This window comes from Staurois parvus, unplaced genomic scaffold, assembly GCF_062004578.1.
Source record: "Staurois parvus isolate SC_StPar_1 unplaced genomic scaffold, SC_StPar_1.0 ptg001704l, whole genome shotgun sequence".
NCBI classification, from domain to species: domain Eukaryota; kingdom Metazoa; phylum Chordata; class Amphibia; order Anura; family Ranidae; genus Staurois; species Staurois parvus.
In genome coordinates, this window is record NW_028319500.1 from 245824 (window position 1) to 258203 (window position 12380).

At 53.0% G+C, this 12380-nt stretch overlaps 2 protein-coding genes across 3 annotated transcripts in view; one reads left to right on the top strand and one right to left on the bottom strand.

Annotated features, from left to right (window-relative positions):
- Positions 1 to 1614, top strand: part of LOC149434692 (cadherin-related family member 4-like) — a 46630-nt gene extending 45016 nt beyond the window's left edge. For both annotated transcript variants that reach the window (XM_089663514.1, XM_089663513.1), the window contains exon 20: positions 1096 to 1614. In XM_089663514.1, the coding sequence (XP_089519640.1) occupies positions 1096 to 1151 (56 nt within the window). In that variant the 3' untranslated portion in view covers positions 1152 to 1614. The remainder of the gene's footprint in view (positions 1 to 1095) is intronic.
- A 3718-nt stretch (positions 1615 to 5332) lies between these two features.
- The window catches only part of LOC149434693 (RNA-binding protein 6-like), a 45812-nt gene continuing 38764 nt past the window's right edge, over positions 5333 to 12380 (bottom strand). Inside the window, 2 exon segments of the mRNA XM_089663518.1 lie at positions 5333 to 5562; positions 10235 to 10308. Of these exon segments, the coding sequence (XP_089519644.1) occupies positions 5436 to 5562; positions 10235 to 10308 (201 nt within the window). The 3' untranslated portion in view covers positions 5333 to 5435.

Consider the following 12380-nt stretch of genomic DNA (forward strand, 5'->3'; position numbering starts at 1 on the left):
GGTACAGCAATGACCCGCAGTGTGCTGTAACCCAGGGCAACCACGTCTCATCAATGTACAGCAATGAGATTGTTTCTGATCAATATTCAGGAAAGCTCCGCCTTTTATCAATAATAGGCCATCCCTGAGCTCCACTTGATGGCTGTGCCTTGGTGGAGATGATGTCATCAGTCTGCTGCAGGCAGGAGGAGGCATTTCCTCAGTCTCCTCCCCTAGTGATCAGACTGTACATTGTAACTTTGTAGAAGGAGGAGGAGGCGTTTCCTCAGTCTCCCCTCCCCCAGTGATCAGACTGTACATTGTAACTTTGTAGAAGGAGGCGTTTCCTCAGTCTCCCCTCCCCCAGTGATCAGGCTGTACATTGTAACTTTGTAGAAGGAGACGTTTCCTCAGTCTCCCCTCCCCCAGTGATCAGGCTGTACATTGTAACTTTGTAGAAGGAGGAGGAAGCGTTTCCTCAGTCTCCCCTCCCCCAGTGATCAGGCTGTACATTGTAGCTTTGTAGAAGGAGGAGGAGGCATTTCCTCAGTCTCCTCCCCTAGCGATCAGACTGTACATTGTAACTTTGTAGAAGGAGGAGGAAGCATTTCCTCAGTCACCCCTCCCCCCAGTGATCAGACTGTACATTGTAACTTTGTAGAAGGAGGAGGCATTTCCTCAGTCTCCCCTCCCCCAGTGATCAGACTGTATATTGTAACTTTATAGAATGAGGAGGCATTTCCTCAGTCTCCCCTCCCCCAGCGATCAGACTGTACATTGTAACTTTGTAGAATGAGGAGGCATTTCCTCAGTCTCCCCTCCCCCAGTGATCAGACTGTACATTGTAACTTTGTAGAAGGAGGGGAGGCATTTCCTCAGTCTCCCCTCCCCCAGTGATCAGACACAGTAAACTGTACATTGTAACTTAAGAAGTCACAAGGTGAGAGGCTGCTTCAGGGGGCTGATCTGCGTCAGACATTTGTGAACACAGCCAGGACCAGCAGAGGTATAGGAGGCAGTAGTGCGTTTACATGCGGCTCGTATTGTCTGCCATGTTTATGGAGATGTTAAGTGTTTTCTGTCACCTCATTAACAGATTTCCTCCTCTGTCCGCAGTGACGGGACGGGAATATCTCTTCAACAGCTACACCGGGGAGCGGCGCTGGATATGAGGAGAGAGGGGCGCCAATTGGCCGACATCTAAGCAGAAAATCACAACAGTCCTAAAAGGGGAGCAGAAGAGTAAAGAAATCCACATCTGGGTGTCATTCGAATGATTTTGCTGAATCGTCTGTAAAGCCAAATGTATCAATCATTGTGTATGAGATCGATTCCAATCATTGTGTGCAGTGCCTCGTCTGATCCTGCAGGGGGAGCCAACAGCAGACGCTGGGAACAATACAACCTGTATGGACTGTACTGGCCACCTCCCTGCTTCACGACCCCGCCCACTAGCTATGCAGCACTGCGCTACTTTAACTAGTAATTGTGCGGTCATGGAACACCACACCCAAATGAAATGTATCATTGTTTCACACAGATAGAGCTTTCTTTTTTCTGGTATTTGATCACTGCGGCGTTTTTATTTTTTTTGTGATATAATCTAAAAAAAAGATTAAAAATTTTGGAATAATATTTTTTACTTTCTGCTATAAAAACATCCAAAAAAAAAAATCTGCTTTTATTAATGCATCACATGGAGACACATGACCAGAGCGGACACACAGCCAGAGCGCACGCAGAGCGGGGAGAGACACAGCCAGAGCGCACGCAGAGCGGGGAGAGACACAGCCAGAGCGCACGCAGAGCGGGGAGAGACACAGCCAGAGCGCACGCAGAGCAGAGAGACACAGCCAGAGCGCACGCAGAGCAGAGAGACACAGCCAGAGCGCACGCAGAGCAGAGACACAGCCAGAGCGCACACAGAGCAGAGACACAGCCAGAGCGCACGCAGAGCAGAGACACAGCCAGAGCGCACGCAGAGCAGAGACACAGCCAGAGCGCACGCAGAGAGACACAGCCAGAGCGCACACAGAGCAGAGACACAGCCAGAGCGCACACAGAGCAGAGACACAGCCAGAGCGCACACAGAGAGACACAGCCAGAGCGCACACAGAGCAGAGAGACACAGCCAGAGCGCACACAGAGCAGAGAGACACAGCCAGAGCGCACACAGAGCAGAGAGACACAGCCAGAGCGCACACAGAGCAGAGAGACACAGCCAGAGCGCACACAGAGCAGAGAGACACAGCCAGAGCGCACACAGAGCAGAGAGACACAGCCAGAGCGCACACAGAGCAGAGAGACACAGCCAGAGCGCACACAGAGCAGAGAGACACAGCCAGAGCGCACACAGAGCAGAGAGACACAGCCAGAGCGCACACAGAGCAGAGAGACACAGCCAGAGCGCACACAGAGCAGAGACACAGCCAGAGCGCACACAGAGCAGAGACACAACCAGAGCGCACACAGAGCAGAGAGACAGCCAGAGCGCACACAGCCAGAGCACACACAGAGCAGAGACACCAGAGCACAGACACAGCACACAGAGCAGAGAGAGACAGCCAGAGTGCACACAGAGCAGAGACACAACCAGAGCACAGACACAGCACACAGAGCAGAGACAGCCAGAGCGCACACAGAGCAGAGAGACAGACAGACACAGACCTGTCTCTGCACTCCATGTTATGTTGTGTATTACACAGACCTACGGTGACAGAGATTTCCCGCACACAGATGACGTCTTGCCCAGTAGGTTGGGGAGTGATAGTTTTATTTCTGCCATATTGACCCCCCCTTGTGCCCGGAGTTGGATGGTTTAGCCCAGGTGGGACATAGAACTAGGCTGGTGATGCAGATAGGACATGAGGTCTATACATGTGAACATATAAATGTCACGGACAACACGGTGACACATTGGCTGCTATAGGCACCTTTGAATTTGAAGTGATGAGCAGTGAATATGACACATGCACCAGGTCTAGTTTGCATTGCTCAGTAACATCTGTGTGATATCTCACTATTCCTCCCACTGACAATGATTGGTGTCAGTGGGAGGAATAGTGCCCCATCGTTGGTGTCAGTGGGAGGAATAGTGCCCCACCGTTGGTGTCAGTGGGAGGAATGCCCCACCATTGGTGTCAGTGGGAGGACTAGTGGCCCACCATTGGTGTCAGTGGGAGGAATAGTGCCCCATCATTGGTGTCAGTGGGAGGAATAGTGCCCCATCATTGGTGTCAGTGGGAGGAATAGTTTCCAACGAAGGGGCACTATTCCTTCCACTGACACCAAAGATGGGGCACTATTCCTCCCACTGACACCAATGATGGGGCACTATTCCTCCCACTGACACCAATGGTGGGCCATTAGTCCTCCCACTGACACCAATGGTGGGGCATTCCTCCCACTGACACCAATGATGGGGCACTATTCCTCCCACTGATACCAATGGTGGGCCACTAGTCCTCCCACTGACACTAATGATGGGGCACTATTCCTCCCACTGACACTAATGATGGGACACTATTCCTCCCACTGACACCAATGGTGGGGCACTATTCCTCCCACTGATACCAATGGTGGGGCACTATTCCTTCCACTGACACCAAAGACGAGGCACTATTCCTCCCACTGACACCAATGGCGGGGCACTATTCCTCCCACTGACACCAATGATGGGGCACTATTCCTTCCACTGACACCAATGGTGGGCCACTAGTCCTGCCACTGACAGTGATTGGCCACTAGTCCTCCCACTGACAGTGATTGGCCACTAGTCCTCCCACTGACAGTGATTGGCCACTAGTCCTCCCACTGACAGTGATTGGCCACTAGTCCTCCCACTGACAGTGATTGGCCACTAGTCCTCCCACTGACAGTGATTGGCCACTAGTCCTCCCACTGACAGTGATTGGCCACTAGTCCTCCCACTGACAGTGATTGGCCACTAGTCCTCCCACTGACACCAATGGTGGAGCACTATTCCTCCCACTGACACCAATGGTGGAGCACTATTCCTCCCACTGACACCAATGGTGGGGCACTATTCCTCCCACTGACACCAATGATGGGGAACTATTCCTCCCACTGATACCAATGATGGGGCACTATTCCATCCACTGACACCAATGGTGGGGCACTATTCCATCCACTGACACCAATGATGGGGCACTATTCCTCCCACTGACACCAATGATGGGGCACTATTCCATCCACTGACACCAATGATGTGGCACTATTCCATCCACTGACACCAATGATGGGGCACTATTCCTCCCACTGACACCAATTATGGGGCACTATTCCTCCCACTGACACCAATTATGGGGCACTATTCCTCCCACTGACACCAATGATGGGGCACTATTCCTCCCACTGATACCAATGATGGGGCACTATTCCTCCCACTGACACCAATTATGGGGCACTATTCCTCCCACTGACACCAATTATGGGGCACTATTCCTCCCACTGACACCAATGATGGGGCACTATTCCTCCCACTGATACCAATGATGGGGCACTATTCCATCCACTGACACCAATGGTGGGGCACTATTCCATCCACTGACACCAATGGTGGGGCACTATTCCATCCACTGACACCAATGATGGGGAACTATTCCTCCCACTGATACCAATGATGGGGCACTATTCCATCCACTGACACCAATGGTGGGGCACTATTCCATCCACTGACACCAATGATGGGGCACTATTCCTCCCACTGACACCAATGATGGGGCACTATTCCATCCACTGACACCAATGATGTGGCACTATTCCATCCACTGACACCAATGATGGGGCACTATTCCTCCCACTGACACCAATTATGGGGCACTATTCCTCCCACTGACACCAATTATGGGGCACTATTCCTCCCACTGACACCAATGATGGGGCACTATTCCTCCCACTGATACCAATGATGGGGCACTATTCATCCCACTGACACCAATTATGGGGCACTATTCCTCCCATTGACATCAATAGAAGACTTTTTTCACCTGTTGGATTATTCCCAGTAACACACTGTCTTAGGGTGACAACGCTCACTGTTGAGATCTGTGGGCTGGATTTTGGGAGGAGTTATGCAAATATCTAAATGCCTTGATATGTGACTGGGCAGGCTGTATTTGCATGTAGACCACCCTAGGTAACGCCCACTTTTGATGCTGAGCCGCCATGTTTCAATGAACTGAAGTCCAATGAATGAAGGGGCGGGGCAGGGACCATCAGGCTGGGGATGGAAGGGCTAGAAGGGCAGATACAATTCGGGGGCACCCAAACCTCGTCACAGCGCCCCCTCCAGTGCTGATTTTCAGAAGTTACAAAAGGAAAAATCAATGAATCATTTTAATATTATTTATTAAAAAACAGATAGCAGCGACACGGATTGTACAGAACAGACACAACAGGATGATTACATATATGTGCGGTGCAGGGGGCGGGGCTTATTCCAGCTCCTTATACCGCTCCAGGATCAGCCGCTTCATATTCTCCCGGTACGACTCTCCAGGTGGCTTCGGATTGGCTGAAGACTTGAGGCGCTTCCTCTCGCTTTTGTCACCCAAAAGTTCACTGCAACACAAAACAGAGGAAGTCACACATCGGGCGAGGGGACAAAGGATTGGCAGAGGACAGAGAAGGTGTCATGGGATTGGCAGAGGACACACAGGACAACATGGGATGGGCAGAGAACACACACAGGACAACATGGGATGGGCAGAGAACACACACAGGACAACATGGGATGGGCAGAGAACACACACAGGACAACATGGGATTGGCAGAGGAGACGCCACGGGATTGGCAGAGGACAGAGATGAGGCGCCGTGGGATTGGCAGAGGACAGAGATGAGGCGCCGTGGGACTGGCAGAGGACAGAGATGAGGCGCCGTGGGACTGGCAGAGGACAGAGATGAGGCGCCGTGGGACTGGCAGAGATGAGGCGCCGTGGGACTGGCAGAGATGAGGCGCCGTGGGACTGGCAGAGATGAGGCGCCGTGGGACTGGCAGAGATGAGGCGCCGTGGGACTGGCAGAGATGAGGCGCCGTGGGACTGGCAGAGATGAGGCGCCGTGGGACTGGCAGAGGACAGAGATGAGGCGCCGTGGGACTGGCAGAGGACAGAGATGAGGCGCCGTGGGACTGGCAGAGGACAGAGATGAGGCGCCGTGGGACTGGCAGAGGACAGAGATGAGGCGCCGTGGGACTGGCAGAGGACAGAGATGAGGCGCCGTGGGACTGGCAGAGGACAGAGATGAGGTGTCATGGGATTAGCGGATGGAAATGAACTGTCACAGGATTGGCAGAGGACAGAGATGAGGTGGCAGGAGGACAGAGATGAGGTGTCATGGCACTAGCAGAGGACAGAGATGAGGTGTCACAGGACTGGCAGAGGACAGAGATGAGGTGTCACAGGACTGGTAGAGGACAGAGATGAGGTGTCACAGGACTGGCAGAGGACAGAGATGAGGTGTGACAGGACTGGCAGAGAACAGGAAGGAGGTGACATGTGATTGGCAGAAGAAAATGGAGGCCTGTCATGTGCCACTGCTCACCTCCTGAGAATGTCAGTCAACTTGCCCTGTGTGGCTGGTGCATCAGTCCTGACAATCACGTAACAGAAAAGAATTCCTCCTCTCCTGTTACAGGTCAGAGACTCAACCCATCAACTGGACAGCCGAGGAATTTGCACAGGACAAAGCTGCAATGGACGCCTAAATCTTTCTTGTATGAGATCCCCTTTAAATATGGCTTCCAGCCCCAGAGGAGCGGAGACCTGCCACACACGGAAATCAGAGACAGAAGATCCGTGACTCAGCACAAAACGTATTGCGGCACCCCGGGGAGGAAATTTCTGCATCTGGTGTCAGGATGGAGGTGCCAGTCTACCGGTGCTGCTGGGATGGTGTCATCTGATCATGTATTTAGGCATGGTCTGTACAATCTGCATTGGAAGACTGAATCTCAGCTTTGGTTTTATATGGTGATCTGCTTACCGAGAGACACACAAACACAATCTGCTGCTGGTAACCCGCCGAGTCTGTCCCGGAACTGGACCTCTAGGACCTCCAGACAGGCACAAACCTCAGAACATAGACCCTCATTCCTATGCATGCTCCTATACTAGGGCAGGCAGCCTTGGCATGCCAGCTGTTTCAGAACTACAAGTCCCATGATGCATTGCAAGTTTGACAGCCATCGGTCTGACCTCTGAGGCATGATGGGAGTTGTAGTTTCACCACAGCTGGAATGCTGAGAATGCCTACGCCTGGTATAGAGCGAGGGTAAGTAACCTTGACATTCCAGCTGTGGTGAAACTACAACTCCCATCATGCCTCCGGGAGTCATGCCTGTGGCTCTCAGACGTGCACTGCATCATGGGACTTGTAGTTCCCCAAGGGTTGCCTTCCTCTGCTGTATACCATCTCAGAAATAGGATCTGAGAGGAAGAGGGAAACCTCCTATTACCAAATCAGGATTTCTTCCACAGCTGCAGAATCCTATCCCTCATGACACAAGACTCTCACTGAACCTGTGACCTGAGCTGATGACTACTCCTGTGACCCGAACTGATGACTACTCCTGTGACCCAAACTGATGACTACTCCTGTGACCCAAACTGATGACTACTCCTGTGACCCAAACTGATGACTACTCCTGTGACCCAAACTGATGACTACTCCTGTGACCCGAACTGATGACTACTCCTGTGACCCGAACTGATGACTACTCCTGTGACCCGAACTGATGACTACTCCTGTGACCCGAACTGATGACTACTCCTGTGACCCGAACTGATGACTACTCCTGTGACCCGAACTGATGACTACTCCTGTGACCCGAGCTGATGACTACTCCTGTGACCCGAGCTGATGACTACTCCTGTGACCCGAACTGATGACTACTCCTGTGACCCGAGCTGATGACTACTCCTGTGACCCGAACTGATGACTACTCCTGTGACCCGAGCTGATGACTACTCCTGTGACCCGAACTGATGACTACTCCTGTGACCCGAGCTGATGACTACTCCTGTGACCCGAACTGATGACTACTCCTGTGACCCGAACTGATGACTACTCCTGTGACCCGAACTGATGACTACTCCTGTGACCCGAACTGATGACTACTCCTGTGACCCGAACTGATGACTACTCCTGTGACCCCGAGCTCATGACTACTCCTGTGACCCGAACTAATGACTACTCCTGTGACCCGAGCTCATGACTACTCCTGTGACCCGAACTGATGACTACTCCTGTGACCCGAACTGATGACTACTCCTGTGACCCGAACTGATGACTACTCCTGTGACCCGAACTGATGACTACTCCTGTGACCCGAACTGATGACTACTCCTGTGACCCGAACTGATGACTACTCCTGTGACCCGAACTGATGACTACTCCTGTGACCCGAACTGATGACTACTCCTGTGACCCGAACTGATGACTACTCCTGTGACCCGAACTGATGACTACTCCTGTGACCCGAACTGATGACTACTCCTGTGACCCGAACTGATGACTACTCCTGTGACCCGAACTGATGACTACTCCTGTGACCCGAACTGATGACTACTCCTGTGACCCGAACTGATGACTACTCCTGTGACCCGAACTGATGACTACTCCTGTGACCCGAACTGATGACTACTCCTGTGACCCGAACTGATGACTACTCCTGTGACCCGAACTGATGACTACTCCTGTGACCCGAACTGATGACTACTCCTGTGACCCGAACTGATGACTACTCCTGTGACCCGAACTGATGACTACTCCTGTGACCCGAACTGATGACTACTCCTGTGACCCGAACTGATGACTACTCCTGTGACCCGAACTGATGACTACTCCTGTGACCCGAACTGATGACTACTCCTGTGACCCGAACTGATGACTACTCCTGTGACCCGAACTGATGACTACTCCTGTGACCCGAACTGATGACTACTCCTGTGACCCGAACTGATGACTACTCCTGTGACCCGAACTGATGACTACTCCTGTGACCCGAACTGATGACTACTCCTGTGACCCGAACTGATGACTACTCCTGTGACCCGAACTGATGACTACTCCTGTGACCCGAACTGATGACTACTCCTGTGACCCGAACTGATGACTACTCCTGTGACCCGAACTGATGACTACTCCTGTGACCCGAGCTCATGACTACTCCTGTGACCCGAGCTCATGACTACTCCTGTGACCCGAGCTCATGACTACTCCTGTGATCCGAGCTCATGACTACTCCTGTGACCCGAACTGATGACTACTCCTGTGACCCGAGCTGATGACTACTCCTGTGACCCGAGCTGATGACTACTCCTGTGACCCGAGCTGATGACTACTCCTGTGACCCGAGCTGATGACTACTCCTGTGACCCGAGCTCATGACTACTCCTGTGACCCGAGCTCATGACTACTCCTGTGACCCGAGCTCATGACTACTCCTGTGACCCGAGCTCATGACTACTCCTGTGACCCGAGCTCATGACTACTCCTGTGACCCGAGCTCATGACTACTCCTGTGACCCGAGCTCATGACTACTCCTGTGACCCGAGCTCATGACTACTCCTGTGACCCGAGCTCATGACTACTCCTGTGACCCGAGCTCATGACTACTCCTGTGACCCGAGCTCATGACTACTCCTGTGACCCGAGCTCATGACTACTCCTGTGACCTGAGCTGATGACTACTCCTCATTTCTATATTCCAACCTCCATGGAATCCCTCCGCTGATCACACGCAGGTATTAGTACCATCTCCTGGAAGTCCTTTGAAGTCTTTGCTCCTCGCCACACTTAGATTGTCAGCTCTTGTACATTGGACCCTCCCGTCCTAGAAGTCATTATTATCTAGTCAATGTGATTGCATTGTTCTCTGTACTGCATCTTCCATGTACACAGTAAAGAATACATATCCTAATAAAATTGTAGGTGTCCCAGGCCAGGCCCTGCCCTGGAGGTACAGAAGGTACACCTATCCTGGAGATGCTGCAATAAGCAGGATCTGGACACAGAGCAGATAAAGCTCTAAATCTCAGCAAGGGACATCAATGCGGGTCACACGACTTTCAGAGATGACACCGGAAATCATTGGTCATGGACAACCGTCAGTCCTCCAGCCATGAAGGAACCACAGGATCCAGGCTTTGGCTGACTAGATATGTTGGGGGTCCCTTAGAGGAAGGGCCCGCCTCGTACCGCCCGGAACTATGGGTGAGAGAGAATTTACCTTCTGGTATCTGCACCCTTTGCTTTCCTTTTCTCGAAAGTGTAGACCTCGGTGTCCAGGCCTTCGCCTGCCTCCTGCTGAGAGTAAAATAACATGACAGGTCTCCGTCATCGGGCCGACTACACTGCAGAGACACAGCAGGAACGTGTGGAGGGAGAACATGCGGGAGGCAGACGGAATGGTAGATGGTGATCATAGTGCACACACCCGGGTACAGATCAGGGACTTGAACACGGGGCAGTACGGGCCAATGGCAAGGAGAGAGCACACAGCAGGAAATAATGGTGGCTGACATGTAGTGCGCACACACCAGGCAGTACAGGTGGGTGACGGGCAGTGCGCACACACCAGGCAGTACAGGTGGGTGATGGGCAGTGCGCACACACCAGGCAGTACAGGTGGGTGATGGGCAATGCGCAGACACCAGGCAGTACAGGTGGGTGATGGGCAATGCGCAGACACCAGGCAGTACAGGTGGGTGATGGGCAATGCGCAGACACCAGGCAGTACAGGTGGGTGATGGGCAGTGTGCACACACCAGGCAGTACAGGTGGGTGATGGGCAGTGCGCAGACACCAGGCAGTACAGGTGGGTGATGGGCAGTGCGCAGACACCAGGCAGTACAGGTGAATGATGGGCAGTGTGCACACACCAGGCAGTACAGGTGGGTGATGGGCAGTGTGCACACACCAGGCAGTACAGGTGAGTGATGGGCAGTGTGCACACACCAGGCAGTACAGGTGAGTGATGGGCAGTGTGCACACACCAGGCAGTACAGGTGAATGATGGGCAGTGTGCACACACCAGGCAGTACAGGTGAATGATGGGCAGTGTGCACACACCAGGCAGTACAGGTGGGTGATGGGCAGTGCGCAGACACCAGGCAGTACAGGTGGGTGATGGGCAGTGCGCAGACACCAGGCAGTACAGGTGGGTGATGGGCAGTGCGCAGACACCAGGCAGTACAGGTGAATGATGGGCAGTGTGCACACACCAGGCAGTACAGGTGAATGATGGGCAGTGTGCACACACCAGGCAGTACAGGTGGGTGATGGGGAGTGTGCAAACACCAGGCAGTACAGGTGGGTGATGGAGAGTGTGCACACACCAGGCAGTACAGGTGGGTGATGGGCAGTGTGCAGACACCAGGCAGTACAGGTGAATGATGGGGAGTGTGCAGACACCAGGCAGTACAGGTGAATGATGGGGAGTGTGCAGACACCAGGCAGTACAGGTGAATGATGGGGAGTGTGCACACACCAGGCAGTACAGGTGGGTGATGGGCAGTGTGCAGACACCAGGCAGTACAGGTGGGTGATGGGCAGTGTACAGACACCAGGCAGTACAGGTGGGTGATGGGCACCAGGCAGTACAGGTGGGTGATGGGGAATGTGCACACACCAGGCAGTACAGGTGGGTGATGGGGAGTGTGCAGACAAGAGGCAGTACAGGTGAACGATGGGCAATGTGCAGACACCAGGCAGTACAGGTGAATGATGGGCAATGTGCAGTACAGGTGGGTGATGGGCAGTGTGCACACACCAGGCAGTACAGGTGAATGATGGGCACTGTGCAGACACCAGGCAGTACAGGTGAATGATGGGTAGTGTGCATACACCAGGCAGTACAGGTGGGTGATGGGCAGTGTGCAGACACCAGGCAGTACAGGTGGGTGAAGGGGAGTTTGCAGACACCAGGCAGTACAGGTGAATGATGGGCAGTGTGCACATACCAGGCAGTACAGGTGGGTGATGGGGAGTGTGCACATGCCAGGCAGTACAGGTGAATGATGGGCAGTGTACACATACCAGGCAGTACAGGTGGGTGATGGGCAGTGTGCACACACCAGGCAGTACAGGTGAATGATGGGCACCAGGCAATACAGGTGGGTGATGGGGAATGTGCAGACACCAGGCAGTACAGGTGAATGATGGCAGTGTGCACATAATAGGCAGTACAGGTGAATGATGGGCACCAGGCAGTACAGGTGGGTGATGGGGAATGTGCAGACACCAGGCAGTACAGGTGAATGATGGGCAGTGTGCAGACACCAGGCAGTACAGGTGAATGATGGGCAGTGTGCAGACACCAGGCAGTACAGGTGAATGATGGGCAGTGTGCAGACACCAGGCAGTACAGGTGAATG